An 18,391-nucleotide genomic window follows, 5' to 3' on the forward strand; every position below is an offset into this window, starting at 1 on the left:
TCCTGTCTTTTCAAAACTAAAACATTATAAATGAATACACACACATGACATGATAAAGGGAATGAACAAATAAATATGGCGCCCTGTTTCTGACAAAAGTCCTCTTCAGCACATTATTGGTAAGGCCATGAACCAACAGATGTCAGGTACATTAAAACAAATTGTTCAGAGGCACAAAGCTAATGCGCAACCGCGTATGCATGGGTGTGAGCGCGCGAATACACACACACACACATACACAAACACACACACAGCGAAAGAGAGAGAGACACATACACACACAGAGCGAAAGACACACACACACACACACACGCGCGCGCGCAAGCACACACACACACACACAGCGAGAGAGAGGGACAGACAGGGAAAGAGAAAGGGAAAGACATACAGACATACAGATGGAGACACTCAGAAACTGACAGACATACAGATGGAGACAGACAGCCTCAGAATTGTGTGTGCGTGTGCATGTGCACGCGTGTGTGCATGTGCACGCGTGTGTGTGTGTGTGTGTGACATTTTCATCAACCTGTAGATTTTACCTCCAGATTTTACGGAAGGGCAACAGGTTCTTACACAGTTATGTCTCAGCTCATTCCGTTTGATGGTACAGACATAGAAACACACAGACAGACAGACAAAGGCAGAAACAGACAGACAGACAAGGACAGAGAGAGAAAGAAAGAAATGGAAAGACAGACAGACAGACAGATAAACACGCAACAAGAGAAAGAGATAAAAGAGAGACACAGACAGACAAAAAGGCACACACACACAGAAGAGAGACAGACAGACAGAGAGGGCAAAGAGACAGACAGAGTGCACGCTTCAACTGAAAAAGAACAACAGTTGACAACAACAGTTAATCGTGCAGACCTCTGCACAGTGGAACGAACCGTGTTCAAGTGCAGACTCTGCATGCTGACTTCGTTGACGTCTTTTTTTATGGTGTGTCACTGTGAACTTGGATGCTTTGCATTTCTGGTTTCTCGGTCTCTCTCTCTCTCTCGATGAGTGTGTGTGTGTGTATATATATCCCCCCCCCCTCTCTCTCTATAGTAGGGGGCATTAAATATAAATCCTGCACTTTGTGATAAAAACATAATAATTGACATACATGTACAATAAGTCCTAATGAACCCATTAAGCGAGGGATCCACTTTTCCAGTGGCTTGTGGCAAGCGTAAAAATTAATTAAAATTAATTACGAAGACCATTTATACCACTCACACGCGAATGGGACACCATAGTATTTAGCAAGGCAGGATGTAGCGTGACCCCGGCCTGACCCGCAGCTGTCAGCACCTTCCCTATTTCAGAGACTGGCGCTTAGCGCGCGCTGCGCTGGTTTGGTTGTTCTCATCGCCCATGGCAGACCAGAAACTGAAGTACGGCAATCCTTAGCGACAAAAGTTAGATTTTTAAAACGAAAGTGTTATGCCTTTTTCTTTCTTTCTTAAAAAAAAAAATCATTAAAAAAAAATCTGCTATTGAAGTGTGGTAATCAACAATAGGGTATTGCTATTGCGTTTAATTTTTAGATGAAAGTATTATATAACTGTAACTGTACAGTCTACAAAATGAGTGAATAAATAAATTAATAAATAGATAAATGAATAAATAACGAAAGAAAGAATGACACAGAGAGAAAGAGAGAGAGAGAGAGAGAGAGAGAGAGAGAGAGAGAGAGAGAGAGAGAGAGAGAGAGAGAGAAGAAAATTAAAAAGAGATTGTTTTGTTTGTACAAGACAAAATAAGCTAATTAATTTACGGACTTAATGGTAGCTATTGACAACCCTGCAGATTGCATATTCTGTAAGGAAGTATGGTTAAATTGATTTTTTCGTATGATTAGAGCATATAGCCCTGAAGAGGCCTTCACAGTCGACAGGGTTCTGAACAATGTGAAATTGAAACTTAAAGAAATGAGCTCGCCACAGCTGTCTTGCTTTGTTCTCAGAGAGTTATGTCATGTCAATGCAGACAAGTATGTGGTTGCTGTGATCCGCCACAGTCCAAGTCGATGACTGAAGACGTGGTGGAAATCAAATGGAATCTTTGTGCGTGATGTCAAACAGCATCACAAGAAACTTTGATCTGCCCAACCAAGCGAGAATGTGCTGGTTACGCCTATGTTACTGAAACCTTTGCTGATTTTAAAAGATTAGGACATTGCCCAATTCTGTTGATCTGTCTTTGTTTGATGAAGGAGATGGATATGAAGCAACGTTTCTACATTTTTCTAAGTGGCAGAAGAGATGTAGAACAGAGGAAAGCTGGGACAACCTCTAAAAGGAGACTGGGAGCATATATATATATATTCAAAGAATTTCAAATCCAGTGCTAGTCCTGTGAAAACAAGAAACCTGTTTGGTATTCATGCGAATAAATTAATGCATTTTTTAAAACAGTGATGAGGGTATACTGCAAGGAGCTGGACTTAGGACTTGATTACAAGATGAGAAACTGTGCAGAAGAGCTTCAGGATAGAAGTCTTTTAGTTAAATTTGCTTCAGGGGACATGGTAACAATAGATGTGTACCATACACATGCTCATTTAACTCTACAGACGTGCTGACAATCTGTCAAATGCAAACTCACGAGAAAAATAATAAAGACATGGACGATGATATGTCTCAGTTGTGTAGGATATACACGTATGGACTGGCACAATCAGGAATCGAGCAAACTGAAGTGCATTCATCACATATCAAACATAAACTTCGCACAGCTCTTCCAGAGCCCATTGCCACTTTACAAAGCAGAGAAGTGTCCTAATGTTTGACAAAAACCTCGGTGACACCATCAAGAAACACGCAGTTATGATTCAGAAGCCTCACATCTTGCAAAAACCGCTGAGCTGATTTGAAGTGATCTGTTGTAGCCAGATAGTTCATTCAATGGCAAATTCATCCACAGAATGTCAAGAAAATTGTATACATTTCACTTTAAAGGCGCCCATCAGCATGATAACCAGTGGGCCAGATTCCATTGAAGAATTAACCACTCCACACCAGATTCAAACTGTTGTCAGTATATCACAGATAATTGCATATAAATGCAAAAAATAATTAAAAGCAACATCACATATGCAGCGCAACAGGACACAGACATCATTCATAATCTACTGGCCTTAAAGTTCATTGTTAGTCAAGAAAGAAAGGGCTGGTTGAAATCCTTCATAGCCTTGGCTTTGGAATCTCATACAAGCGTGTGTTGTCTATTTCAACAGATATTGCAAACAGTGTATAGCAAAAATTTGAAACAGACGGTGTAGTTCTTCCGCCAAGAATGATGACAAACATTTACATAGTTGGAGCGGTCGACAAAATTGACCACATCTCAAGATTGACAACAGCGGGAGACACCTTCCATGGGATATTTGATGCAGAATAAGCATGAAGGCGCAGATGCAATTATGCACTTCACACCCCTAGTTCAGCAATCAGTGTCAGCCAGAATGGAAATAATGCCCCCACCCCCCTCTCTGTCACCTACGCAAAAGTGCATCCAGTTGCTCTGACCTCCAAAGATGTCTAAATACCACCATGTATCGTCAGTGCAAAACCAGCCGTCAGACTTGAAAGCAAGACGCGCAACACTGAAAGTGAATGGTTGGTGTACTGCAAAGGTGACAGCGTAGTGAGCAAGGACGGAGGGGCGGATGAAGACATCAAGAACCGCATCAACAAAGCGAGGCATGCCTTCAGCACCCTGCGGCCAATTTGGAACTCTATATCTCTTTCCACTCACACCAAACTGAGGATCTTCAACATCAACGTTAAGGAGTCTTCTCGTGTGGCTCTGAAACATGGCGAACAACCAAGACAAACACAAGCAAACGACTGGCCTTCATCAATAGATGTCTGCACCGTATTTCAAATGATCAGATGACCAGAGACAGTATCAAATGCCTGCCTCTGGCGAAGAACCAACCAGGTCCCATTAGTGAGGAGATCAGGAAGAGGAAATGGGGCTGGATAGGCAATACCCTTCGAAAGCCTCCAGACGACACCACAAGACAGGAGGCGAGCTAGCTGACCAAAGCAGACCTGGAAAAGAAGCTTGGAGGATGAGATGAAGGCACAGCCGGATGGACATAAGTCCGGCTGAAGAGAGCAGCCAAAAACCGAGTCCGCTGGAGTACTGTTGCATCCCTATGGTCCACAAGGAGTCAAGAGGCAAAAGGCAAATAAGTAAGTCACTGCAAAGGTGTCATTGAAGATGAACGTGAGATCGCCACTGGTACACTTTCCTGTCAGATTTTCATGCTGCACGTCCTGAGTATCTGGACAGACATATCAGCAACATTGACCATGCTATCAGAAAATGTGCACTGAATCGCAATGACAAAACATGTAATGGACGTCGTGCAGCCTGCGGTGGAGTATCCAGGGCAGCATGGAGTCATTGGACCAACCTGTGTATGCCCTGGGCAAGAAAAAAAAGTGAAATGTGAAATTACAGTCACCAGTGTGCGCAACGGTATATTAAAATTTCTCCTTATCCTCCCACATCGGACTGCTGTAAAGGACTGCAGGACAGAAGGCAGTCAGGCATCAGCGACAAGACCCACCACCCTTCCTTGGAAGCACTTATGAGAATGAGAAGGATTTTACTATTCTACAATAATTCTTCTCCACATTGAATCTAGTAAGTACGATATTGTCTGTCAGTGCTGAATGAAAGGCAAAACAAGCGAATTGAGCGTATATGTTTGCAGTTTTTGGTGAATGCTTGATATGAATTAAAAACGTATCCAAGCAAAAATGTTTTAGACAAGCGTGTGGTGCCTCTGGAAATTGGCAGAGCTGGTCGACCTGGATTATACTTACATTCACAGATTTACGATTGATTTTCTTTAATTACAAGTATATAATAAATAATAATAATAATAATAATAATAATAATGGTACTTATATAGCGCTGAATCTTGTGCAGAGACAAACCTAAGCGCTTTCGCACCAGTCATTCTCACGCACGCATAACTCTAAAACTAGAGAAACTAAAGACAAGGAAGAGGCAGGGAAGGGAGGCTATTTTGGGAAGAGGTGGGTTTTAAGGCCAGACTTGAAAGAGCTGAGTGTGGAGACTTAACGAAGCGAAAGAAGAAGTTCATTCCAATTGCAAGGTACAGAGAATGAGAAAGAACGGCGGCCAACAGTCGAGAGTTTGAATCTGGGTATGCTTAAGTGGAGTGGATCCGAAGCTGATCGTAGTGAGCGAGATGGAGTGTAGAGGTGAAGGCAGCCACAGAGATAGGAAGGGGCTGATTTGTGAATACATTTGTAGCATAGAGTGCTGATCTTGTACTTTATTCGGTGTGAGATAGGGAGCCAGTGGAGATGTTGCAAAAGAGGTGTGATGTGCTCAGATCTTTTCTTTCTGAGGACGAGTCGGGCAGCAGAATTTTGTATGCGCTGAAGGGACTGAATGGATGAAGCAGGCAAACCAGACAATAGAGAGTTACAGTAGTCAAGGCTAGAGAGAATGAGAGAAACGACAAGTCTAGATGTTGCGTCAATGGACAGATATTTCCGGATGGAACGGATGCGCCGCAGTTGACAGCAGCAGGATTGACATGTCTGATTGATAAATGTTTGCATGGACAGTGTGTTGTCAAGGACAACGCCGAGGTTCCTGACTGAACTGGACAGAGGGATGGATGTACTGCCAAGTTTGATTGTATTAGTTGTAATGGACGAGTTTTTGTTTAGTTCCTATGATCATTGCTTCAGTTTTGTCCGCGTTCAATTGTAACTTATTTAGTCATCCAATTTTGAATATCCAGGAAGCAGTTAGATGTTTCTTGCAGGAGCGACAACAGTTTTTCAGGTGTATCACTTTCTGGAGTTGAGTGTCATCAGCATAAGAATGATGACTGACATTATGGCGGTTGATAATTTCAGCGAGAGGAGCAGTGTACAGTGTGAAGAGCACTGGGCCTAAAACAGATCCCTGTGGGACTCCATGTTCAATTTTAACGGGTTCAGACTGGAAATTATCAACAATGACAGACTGGAATCGATCAGTGAGATAAGATTTGAACCAGTTTAGAACAGTGCCGTTGATACCAAATGTAAAATGAAGACGGGAAAGAAGGATTGAATGGTCTATCGTGTCAAAGGCGGCTGACAAGTCGAGAAGAGTGAGAAGGGAGATCTGTCCTGAGTCGGACGCTAGCAGTAGGTTATTCAGGATGTGGAGGAGAGTGGTTTCGGTGCTGTGGTCAGCACGATAGGCAGACTGAAATGGGTGGATGAGATTGTTGAAACAAAGGTGATTGTTGAGCTGCTATATCAGTATCATCAATGTCATATCTTAAGAGACTGAAGTACTTGGCAAAATATCAACTCAAGGCAGAAGAAATTCAAAAAGAGGCTTAGTTGCTATCATAAACGGCACCCAAAGATCTAGACACATCTTTCTTCCCCTCCCCCTTCTTCTTTTTTTTTTTTTTTTTTTTTGTTTATTTTGTTTGTTTTTTTTTTTTTTTTTTTTTTTTTTTTTTTTTAAATATTTTGTTTAGGGGACAAGTAGCCCAGAGAAAGATGAAAAATATGTACATGTTCTTTAAAATGTATGAGCAACATAACAGTGCACATTGAGATTAAACAACGACCAGTTAGCATCACTGACACTGTGACCTATTTTCTATTTTTATTTTATCTTTATTATTTTTGTCACGAAACACTCCTGAAGACATTTACATAACATAGCAAGTACATAATAGCATAATTAACATTCGGATGCCACATTCTGGACATTTCCACCTGTGAAACTGGGTAAGAAAACGAAATAACCGAGAAAATAAGTGTCATTTGTTTTGAACTCAGTGACCTACTTTAGACGCTGACCACACCCACTTCCGGTGCAGTGATAAGGTGGATCCCTTGCTTAAATGAACCACAAATGAATAAGGAATAAGAAAAACCAAACAGAATGTTTTTATCATGAAGTGCAGCTTTCACCTGTTTTTCGGACTTAATGCCCCCTACTACTAGGTGTGTGTGTGTGTGTGTGTTCTCTCTCTCTCTCTCTAGTGTTCCCTTCATTATATTTTTATGATGATGATGGTCCGTTGATTAGTATTATAATTACCAGTAGTAGTAGTAGTGGTAGTAGTAGTGGTAGTGGTCGTGGTAGTAGTAGTGTTTACCACTGTTATTATTGTTGTGTCTTATCGTTACTGTTTTTGTTATCACAAGGACAGATTGGAAGACTAGGCAATGCCTAAAATCTTTATCCTTGAGAATAAAGTTTTTGAATCTTGAATCTCTCTCTCTCTCTCTCGATCTTTATGTATCTCTGTACTCTGTACTCTGTGTGTGTGTGTGTGTGTGTGTGTGTGTGTGCATATCTTGTTTCTCTCTCTCTCTCTCTCTCGATGTGTGTGTGTGTGTGTGTGTCGGTGTGTGTGTGTATGTGCGTCGGTGTGTGTGTGTGTCGGTGTGTGTGTGTGTGTGTGTGTGTGTCGGTGTGTGTGTGTATGTGTGTCGGTGTGTGTGTGTGTGTCGGTGTGTATGTGTGTCCGTGTGACTGTGTGTGTGTGTGTGATATCTGTGTCCGTGTGACTGGTTTCTCACTGCCCCGTGCCGTACTTTGACTTCACACAGTCAGGGGAACAGTGAGGGAAAAGGAAACCAGAACAGATTACACATCGTCGTCATATGATACCAAGGGCAACATTGCAGTCACGTGATGATGATGATGAGGAGGAGGAGGAGGAGGAGGGTGATAATGATGGTGGTAGTAAGCTAATGATGATAAATAATAATAATAATAATGATAATAATAATGATAGTAATGTTGATGATGATGATGAGAAAGAGGAGGATAATGATGGTGGTAGTAAGCTAATGGTGATAGATAATAATAATGATGATAACATTGATGATAATAATGATGGTGATGTTGATGGTGATGAGGAGGAGGAGGAAGAGGATAATGGTAGTGGCAGTAAGCTAATGATGATAAATGATTATAATGATGATAATAATGATGGTGAAGAAGAAGAAGAAGCAGTAATAGTAGTAGTAGTAGAAGAAGAAGAAGAAGAAGAAGAAGAAGAAAATAACCCCGTTCGATTCAGAATACTTTATGGTCTTGTCTGCTGCAAGCAATTAAAAGAGAAAACTTTTCTTGTGAGCTCTTTCAAATGCTAGTCACCAAATATCAAAGCGAAATAAGAAAAAAAAACCCGAAAGAGCAACTGGCACACACCCTTCCCCTGTCACCACGCACACACCAACCATCGTGCAAAGATAAAACATTCAGGTAAGAAAATTATATATTCTGAGAAAAAGTGAAACCACAATTCTAGAAAACACGATAAAAGACTATCACAAAGATGATGATGATGATGATGATGCTATTAAGAAAAGGAAGAATGAAGGTGATGGTGGTGGTGGTAGTAGTAGTAGCAGTAGTATTACTAGTAGTAGTGGTTGTAGCAGTAAAATAAATAAATAAATAAATAAAAAAGCAACAAAAAACAATCCAACAATAATCAACAATCATAATCACAATAATTAGAAGAAGAAGAAGAAGAAGAAGAAGAAGAAGAAGAAGAAGAAGAAGAAAAAGAAGAAGAAGATTAATTGGTTGAATCTTTGACGGGTGAAGAATTAGGCACAGAGGCCTTTATATATATATATAAATTCTGCCCATTGAACGACACAAAACAAAAATAGATACATAAACATTTAAAAAATAAGATAAAGTGATAAAAAAAGGATGGATGGAAGAAGAAGATGATGATGATGATGTTGAAAACGAAGAAGAAGAAGATGATGATGATGATGATGATGTCGAAGACGAAGAATTAGAAGATGATGGTGATGATAAAGACGAAGAAGGAGAAGATGATGATGATGATGATGATGAAGAAGAAGAAGAAGAAGAAGATGATGATGATGATGAATTCTTTCAGAAGAAATCCCCATAACAGACGGTCACTACCTTCACTGTCGTCGCCATCCGAGTTGTTTGAGGAGCGCTGGGACCCGACTGTCCTCTGAGATGAGGGCAGCACAACACCGCTGTTTTCTGCCTCCTCCTCCTCCTCCTCCTCTTCCTCCTCCTGCTCCTCCCCATCCTCCTCTTCCTCTTGAGGCACACTACGCCGACACAGCTGTTTCCAACGTCCAGGGGCGTCGTGGGGGTGATGACTGGGCTCAGGCTGGTGATGGTGACGATGGGGGGTTAGTCTGGGCGGGTGGTGTTGCTGGTTGGGGTGGTGCTGCTGCTGGTTGTGGTGGCTGAGGTGGCGGTGGTTGTCTTTCGGGTGCTGGTGGTGGTGGTGGTGGTGGTTGGCCGGCGGGTACCCGCTGCTGTCCGGGGGGTGCTCGGCCACCCGGCGACGTCGGATGATGGGCTTGGAGGCCTTGGAGACGACGGTGTAGGAGATGATGCGGGTCTTGTAGCGCTTTGTGGGGTACCCCTGCTGTACGGGCCCGTGGGGGCCGGGGGGAGGAGGGGCACTGCTCACCTTCTCCATGCTCAACGCCTTTTTCTTTCTTTCTGTCTTTCCTTTTCTTTTCTTTCACTCCTTTCGTCAGGTTTGGTCGTCGTTGGTTTTCTAGTCAAAATGTTACGATTTTGTAAATTTTAATTTCGTATTGTTATTGTTTGTTGTTTTTGTTATTTTGTCAATATTATCATCAAACAATAAAACAGTTTGCTTCTGAATAATGTTGTATACATTGCGTTCCGTTACTTAATAGCGTTTGTTCATTAATTCATTTTCCAACATATCATTTATTCGTCCATTTATTTATTAGAATATGCGTATCACTAAACGGACGGCTGTGTCCGTAAAACCGATAAACCTTTGTTGCTGTTGATGCACCAGCACAGAACTTTGGATGAGTAAGATCGGCTGCCCACGTCCCGTATTTCATGCACACAATTTGTCAAAACTATCGCAGTCATTATCCGGTGGTGCTGGAGCCTTTGCACGCCCGTTCCATGCACCTCCTTGACACGGAATGACAAACAACTGCCCACCATTGAAACGAACAGTTCCCGTGTTTCGTTTCAAAGCCCCGTAGATGTGAGTTGTTGAGTGGTTTTCTCCGAAGTTGAAGAGAAGTCTTTTTCTTTTCTTTTTTTTTCTCCGAACCAGATCATAGAGCACTCATCTACCTTGTTATCTAACAGCAACGACGACGACACGTCACGGCAGACGTCAGACAGATGACGTCGCTATCCAGCCAAGTCCTGGTGACGCTCCCTACGCTGACGTCACCCATTCCTGCTGCCTGCAGGAGGTCGCTGCCGTTCCTTCAAATCGCTGACACCTCCCCGACAGATTCCCATCACAGTTTATAAAACATAAAAAAAAGATTAAATTATATTGATTTTTTTTTAACCTGCCTGCAATATTCATTTCACAGCACCACAAACACCTTTCCTGCCCTGAAAAAAACACACAAAAAAAACACCAAAATACGGTTCTTCCAGCTGATACCAGTTCACACACACACACACACACACACCAATACGGCGTGCAGTGGACGATTCTATCCTCCTGACTTACTGTAGAAAAGACAAGGGACGAACATTCATGCACCAAGAGTTGACAGATATTTATTATTATTTACACATCGCTTTCTGCAGTTAAGTCTCCACTCAGGGCTCGAACAGGTGAACATGGGCGACGCGTCCCGTGACAGTACCCATGTACTATCGGGGACATCCACATCCACAGCACAGAACGGATGACTGTGAATGATGCTCCAGCATGAAGAAGGAACACACCCCCTAGCATCAAGACATCACCATATCATGAACGTAATGGGGTGGGGTGGTGTGGGGCGCTTGGAAAGTACAGGCAGCCCAAGCGGCAAGGAAAACACAAACACAAATATCCTGTTTGGGGGGAAAAAGAATAACACACCTGCCCCCCTCTCTCTCTCTCTCCTCTCACACAGGGCCTGTCCTCCACACTGTCAAAGGCCCCAGCTCTCTGAGCGTTTTAACTCCATCAAAACCCTCAACCACCACCACCCCTCCTACCCAAAACCCCACCACCCTCACCTCCACCACCACCACTACGCAAACACACCCCCTCCTTTCCATTGGTGCCCACCACGCCCTAACACCCCCCCTGTCCTCTCCTCTCCCCCCCACCACCCCCACCCACCCCCGCGCCCCTCCCCCCTTGTGACAATGACGAGATCTATGTGAGTCTCCTCCTCCTCTTTCTCGGCTCTCCATTTCACTCGTTGTGTCACCCTCACACACAGGCACAGTTCGAGTGTCGGGGAGGAGGGTGCCGGGACGGGTGGGGTGGTGTGGAATGGAGGGTTTACAGGGGCAGCTACCGGTCTTTTTGCTCTTGGCTTTGGGACCGACTGACCCAACAATGCGTGGAATTAATAATTAAGAGCGGGACAGTTCTCTGCCCCCCCCCCCACCCCCCGACACGTCCGATTGCTTGATTGGGTCGTTGTGACTTCACTGGGTCGTTGTGACATCACTGGATCGTTGTGACGTCACTGGATCGTTGTGACTTCACTGGATCACTATGACTTCACTGGATCGTTGTGACGTCACTGGATCGTTGTGACTTCACTGGATCACTATGACTTCACTGGGTCGTTGTGACTTCACTGGATCACTCTGACTTCACTGGATCGTTGTGACGTCACTGGATCGTTGTGACTTCACTGGATCACTATGACTTCACTGGGTCGTTGTGACTTCACTGGATCACTATGACTTCACTGGATCGTTGTGACTTCACTGGATCACTATGACTTCACTGGGTCGTTGTGACTTCACTGGATCACTATGACTTCACTGGATCGTTGTGACTTCACTGGATCGCTGTGACTTCACTGTGACTTCACTAAATCGTTGTGACTTCACTGGATCGCTGTGACTTCACTATGACTTCACTGGGTCGTTGTGACTTCACTGGATCGCTGTGACTTCACTGGATCGTTGTGACTTCACTGGATCACTATGACTTCACTGGGTCGTTGTGACTTCACTGGATCACTATGACTTCACTGGGTCGTTGTGACGTCACTGGATCGTTGTGACTTCACTGGATCACTATGACTTCACTGGGTCGTTGTGACTTCACTGGATCGTTGTGACTTCACTGGATCACTATGACTTCACTGGGTCGTTGTGACGTCACTGGGTCGTTGTGACTTCACTGGATCACTATGACTTCACTGGGTCGTTGTGACGTCACTGGATCGTTGTGACTTCACTGGATCACTATGACTTCACTGGGTCGTTGTGACGTCACTGGGTCGTTGTGACTTCACTGGATCACTATGACTTCACTGGGTCGTTGTGACTTCACTGGATCGTTGTGACTTCACTGGATCACTATGACTTCACTGGGTCGTTGTGACTTCACTGGATCACTATGACTTCACTGGGTCGTTGTGACGTCACTGGATCGTTGTGACTTCACTGGATCACTATGACTTCACTGGGTCGTTGTGACGTCACTGGATCGTTGTGACTTCACTGGATCACTATGACTTCACTGGGTCGTTGTGACGTCACTGGGTCGTTGTGACTTCACTGGATCACTATGACTTCACTGGGTCGTTGTGACGTCACTGGATCGTTGTGACTTCACTGGATCACTATGACTTCACTGGGTCGTTGTGACTTCACTGGATCGTTGTGACTTCACTGGATCGCTGTGACTTCACTGGATCACTGTGACTTCACTGGATCGCTGTGACTTCACTGGATCGTTGTGACTTCACTGGATCACTATGACTTCACTGGGTCGTTGTGACTTCACTGGATCGCTGTGACTTCACTGGATCACTATGACTTCACTGGGTCGTTGTGACTTCACTGGATCGCTGTGACTTCACTGGATCACTATGACTTCACTGGGTCGTTGTGACTTCACTGGTCGTTGTGACTTCACTGATCACTATGACTTCACTGGTCGTTGTGACTTCACTGGGTCGTTGTGACGTCACTGGGTCGTTGTGACTTCACTGGATCACTATGACTTCACTGGGTCGTTGTGACTTCACTGGATCGCTGTGACTTCACTATGACTTCACTAAATCGCTGTGACTTCACTGGATCGCTATGACTTCACTGGATCGCTATGACTTCACTGGATCGTGGGCTGTTATTACCTGTCGGTTCAGGTTTGTCGGTCCCACCTTTCGCAGTGTTACGTTGGGTGCTAGTGTGCGGTTTGTGTGTGTGTGTGTGGTGTGTGTGTGTGTGTGTGTGTGTGTGTAAGCGTGTGTGAGTGTCTTAAAAAATGTCAATACAAGCGTGAGTGCCTATCATTTCTCAGTTTTTCCCTTTTCATAAAAAAAAAAAAAATGCATTCACTCTGCACACATCAAGACCCCCGAAAGTGATAACCTACAGACTCAGTTTCTCAGTGTCAATGTCGCTTTCGGGTCGTTTCACTCCCCGCAGTGTTTACCAGCCAACCCACGTTCTTGACACGGGTGGCTTCTCTGAGCACTGGTACAGAGCTATGACTTGTGCTCCTCCCTACCTCCATCCCCCCGTAGCGAACCTGTCACAGCTGGCCAGCGATCCAGTCGATGCATGTCGCGTGTTCATGCAGGAATTCGTTTTCACCAACCTTGACTGTACTTGTGCTTTGAAATGAAAGTGTTCGCTATCGCGTCTGCTCTCTCTCTGTGTCGACCTGTCTCCTAGTGTGTGCTGTGTGCGTGTGCGTGTGTGTATGTCCTTTGTTGTCTGTTATCTAACTGTACTCTTTCTCTGTCTCTGTCTCTCTCTCTAACATTTCGTTTCCGACACGCACTTTAATAATAGGCAATGGCCTAAAAAAAAAAAATACTAATACACCACCCATCTCAAAGCCCCGATAACAACGGCTGTCGGTTGTTGCCTCTTTTAAAAGCCAGGGTTTAAAGCGACTGAGGACAGTTGCAGAACGGGGTTGGATGGCTGGGGAGTGAGGGGGGTGGAGGACGCGAGCCATATGGATATGGATGGATGTCATAAATCGACGCTGACGCTCTACTCGTGAGATTCGCGCGCTATCGGGGGCGTGCATCTGTCGACAGGGTGACGTGTTTGCACTTGTCGTGCTGGACTCGATGACTGTGAGAGAGAGAGACAGACAGACAGAGAGACAGCGAGACAGAAACAGACAGACAGACAGAGAGACAGCGAGAGAGAGAGACAGACAGACAGAGACAGCGAGAGAGAGAGACAGAGACACAGACAGACAGAGAGACAGCGAGAGAGAGAGAGAGAGAGAGAGAGATTAAACGAAAGAGACAGACAGACCGACAGATATAGAAATAGCGTGTGTATGCGAACGTGCATGTGTGTGTGTGTGTGTATTTCGGTGTGCGTGCATGTGTGTGTGTGTGTGCGCGTGTGTGTGTGTGTGCGTGTCTGTGTGTGTGTGTATTTCGGTGTGCGTGCATGTGTGTGTGTGTGTGTGTGTGCGCGTGCATGTGTGTGTGTGTGTGTGTGTGTGTGTGTGTGCGTGTCTGTGTGTGTGTATTTCGGTGTGTGTGCATGTGTGTGTGTGTGTGTGTGTGGACAGCAGGTTTATCACCATCACGTGAATAACGTGTACGTGGCCTTCTTCGCCTCCACGGCGGCGACCTTTCCGCTGACCTTGACCTCACGCTGAAGGTCAATGAAGGTCAAGGTCACTGTCATTTTCAAGGCCCCGCGGTGAAGACGAGCACGATGTGAGGCTCACCCACTTCTTCACCTCTGACCCAGGGAACAATGGAATCACGTGGAACTCGCACACACATGTACACTCATGGGCAGTCACCTGGTTGAGCACTGAGCACGGGTCACATGTTGCAAAAGGTCAGGTGCTGAGCCGGAACCCTCGCGGAGGATGGGCAGTCCGTACAAACTGCCCTCCATCCAGTTCCCAGGGAGTTTTACGTGGTGTGGAGGGGGAGGGCGGGGGTTGTGGTGGGTTTGGGCGTCGGTGAAGAACTTGGATGAAGCTCACTGGAGCAAGAAGCCCTGCACTGAAAAAGTCAACGTAGCGTGCACGTCCACCCACCTCCTGCAATCACTGCACACACACCCCACCCCCGTCCCATACACACCCGCCCTCCCCAACCAACAACAACAATTGTTGCGGGGCAGAGTTAAACCTCAAAGCCATGATGAAAATTTTACAGAAGAAAAACAGTCAAGGCTAGACAGAGAGCAAGGGAGAAAGGAGCACACACACACACACCACCACCACCAAGATCCCCACGCTTTCTCTCCTCCTCCCTCCCTCCCCTGTCTTTCCCACCTTCTCCCCCCCCCCCCCCCGCCAAGCCCCCCCACACACACACCGCCCCTCTCCCCCCACCCTGACATAAGCGGGTGTCAGTTTGCACGTCCTGTAGATGACCAGGGGTGGGACCCAAGTGGTCAGTGGACACACCGCCACAAGACCCCGTGTTGACCACCGGCAAACACTCTCTCTCTCTCTCTCTCACGCTGACCGACTGTCCAGTTCTGCCTGCCTGGCCCCAGCATGTCTCCACCCTGAACGGTGTACTGGGATGGAAATGACCCCTCGACTCTTCTCTGGTTTCTGCACGGGGGGCAATTTTGTGAGGGTACAAAATAAAGGAGGGGGAGGGGGGTAGGTGTATGTGTCCCGTGTGTTGTTTTTTTTTTGTTTTTGTTGTTTTTTTGTTTAAATCTGTACATTGGTGCTTTGATGTCTGTCTGGTTTTAATAATTCAATCTAACGCGATCTTAATTATCTCCCTCTCGATATACAGCTCTTTTCAATGTCACTTTCATTCAGTCCCTCTCTTTCACGCTATTTCTGGCTCTCCCCCTCTCTCTTTTATCCCTCACTCTCTTTCTCAGACAATCATATTCCGACTGCGAGACCACATGTACCGAATGAAGCTGTCACACACTCCTGACTGCCCGTGTAAAACAGGCACATCCTGCAGTCCTGCCCCCTGTATCAAGATGCACGGACGCAGCAGTGGCCCTATGGAGCCACACTGGCAGAAAAGCTCTGGGGCACCAAAGAAGACCTCATCAAGACCACCACCTTCATTTCCAGCATAGGACTGCAAGTCTGAGACCATGATCACGGGGTACGCAGAAGAAGAAGAACTTTCTCTCTCTCTCTGAGACAAGCTAGAGGAGGAATAACGCATCAAGCACGCCAGTCTGTAAAAGGAGAACCGGAACCCTCAAGACAAATGTTGCTGCTATGAAATAAGAGCATGCCTTAAAATGTGAATCATCTATGTACATGACACCAAGTGCCCCTTGTGGTGATAGGGTGCTGACGAAACAACCCTGCTGCATAGCCCGTCATTTAACTCTCTCCTTACGAACGGCGAAAGAGACGACGTTAACAGCGTTTCACCCCAGTTACCATCGTCAAAATACTGCAAGCGGAAGGCTCTAATACTGAAGAGGTGAATGTTGACAAAGAATACCACAGTTCTGACGACGGAAGCTAAAGGTTGGGTCATTCAGACACCCACTGGACATCCGAGGGGTCTGTGTAGAGGAGAAGAGAGGACTGGCCGTACTGAGTGAGTTAAGCAGGATGGATCAGATATCTACTCTCCACGCTATAATAAAATATGACAAATGATTTCAGCCACATTGTTAAATATCGCTTCTGTCTCTCTGTCTCTCTCACAACAATCCAGTGAAGACACAACGACCCAATCAAGCAATTCTTCGCATTGTTGGGTCAGTCGGTCCCACGGACAAAAGCAAAAGACTGGTAGCTGCCCCTGTAAACCTCCAATCCCCCACCCCACCCCCATCCCCACCCTCAGAGAGAGAGAGAGAGAGATGACTGGCCAATAACAATAAACTGGATTCGATCTCTGTCTGTCATCTCTCTCTCTCTTTCTCTCACCCCTTGTATATGAAAAAAAAAAAATATATATATATATATATATATATTTATGTATCTGTCTCTTTATCTCTCTCACCCTTTGAATAACTCTGTTTCTATCACTCTGTGGTTGTGTGCATGTGTTAGTGTGTGTGTGTGTGTGTGTGTGTGTGTGTGTGTGTGTGTGTGTGTCTGTCTGTGTGTGCCCATGCGTGCTTGCATACATAATTTACGTTTATGTGCAAAACACACACAGGAACAGACAAGGACAGCGACAAACAGAATCAAACAGACACACGGAGACACAGACAAACAGAATCAAACAGACACACGGAGACACAGACAAACAGAATCAAACAGACACACGGAGACACAGACAAACAGAATCAAACAGACACACGGAGACACAGACAAACAGACACACGGAGACACAGACAAACAGAATCAAACAGACACACGGAGACACAGACAAACAGACACACGGAGACACAGACAAACAGAATCAAACAGACACACGGAGACACAGACAAACAGACACACGGAGACACAGACAAACAGACACACGGAGACACAGACACACAGAATCAAACAGACACACGGAGACACAGACACACAGAATCAAACAGACACACGGAGACACAGACAAACAGAATCAAACAGACACACGGAGACACAGACAAACAGAATCAAACAGACACACGGAGACACAGACAAACAGACACACGGAGACACAGACAAACAGAATCAAACAGACACACGGAGACACAGACAAACAGAATCAAACAGACACACGGAGACACAGACAAACAGAATCAAACAGACACACGGAGACACAGACAAACAGACACACGGAGACACAGACAAACAGAATCAAACAGACACACGGAGACACAGACAAACAGACACACGGAGACACAGACAAACAGACACACGGAGACACAGACAAACAGAATCAAACAGACACACGGAGACACAGACAAACAGAACCAAACAGACACACGGAGACACAGACAAACAGAATCAAACAGACACACGGAGACACAGACAAACAGAACCAAACAGACACACGGAGACACAGACAAACAAAACACGCACAAACATCGCACTGACAACGCTTTACGATTCCATTCGAACCACAAACCAACGAAAGCACAAACAAACAAAACAAAGCACAAACGACCCAACCATCGGCATTGACGTGGATCAACCACGCGCGCAACCCGAACCGACATACGTGCTCTTTCACGATCTGAAAGTTTGAATGGAAAAATGTCCCCGTGAAACAATCGGGATGGGAAAGTTGGCCATCGGGTATAGGACGTGTTGACAGAGCACTCCAAGGGCCGACCATTCGTTTATCAAACTTTCAGAGCCTGTCTCTTCGCCCGAGTGAAATCTAATGGAAGAAAAGGACAACAGGTCTGGTCCGAGTTATCACTCTGTTTTTAGTCCATGATTGGTTTGGTTCTTGTGTGTACGCCACTTTGTGTGAAAGTGCTTGGGATTGATAAGGGTGTGTGTGTGTGTGTGTGTGTGTGTGTGTGTGTGTGTGTG

General features: G+C 45.3%; 1 protein-coding gene across 2 annotated transcripts in view; it reads right to left on the reverse strand.

Moving 5' to 3' along the window:
• The window catches only part of LOC143286393 (double-stranded RNA-specific adenosine deaminase-like), a 94,157-nt gene that overhangs the window by 26,549 nt on the left and 49,217 nt on the right, over positions 1-18,391 (reverse strand). Inside the window, exon 1 of one of the 2 annotated variants that reach the window (XM_076593938.1) lies at positions 8,962-10,913. The exons of the other annotated variant lie outside the window; for it this stretch is intronic. Within the exon in view, the coding sequence (XP_076450053.1) occupies positions 8,962-9,499 (538 nt within the window). The 5' untranslated portion in view covers positions 9,500-10,913. Of the gene's footprint in view, positions 1-8,961; positions 10,914-18,391 lie in introns of those variants that run through there. 2 annotated transcript variants of the gene reach the window in all.

The sequence above is a fragment of the Babylonia areolata genome, chromosome 10 (assembly GCF_041734735.1).
Source record: "Babylonia areolata isolate BAREFJ2019XMU chromosome 10, ASM4173473v1, whole genome shotgun sequence".
NCBI classification, from domain to species: domain Eukaryota; kingdom Metazoa; phylum Mollusca; class Gastropoda; order Neogastropoda; family Buccinidae; genus Babylonia; species Babylonia areolata.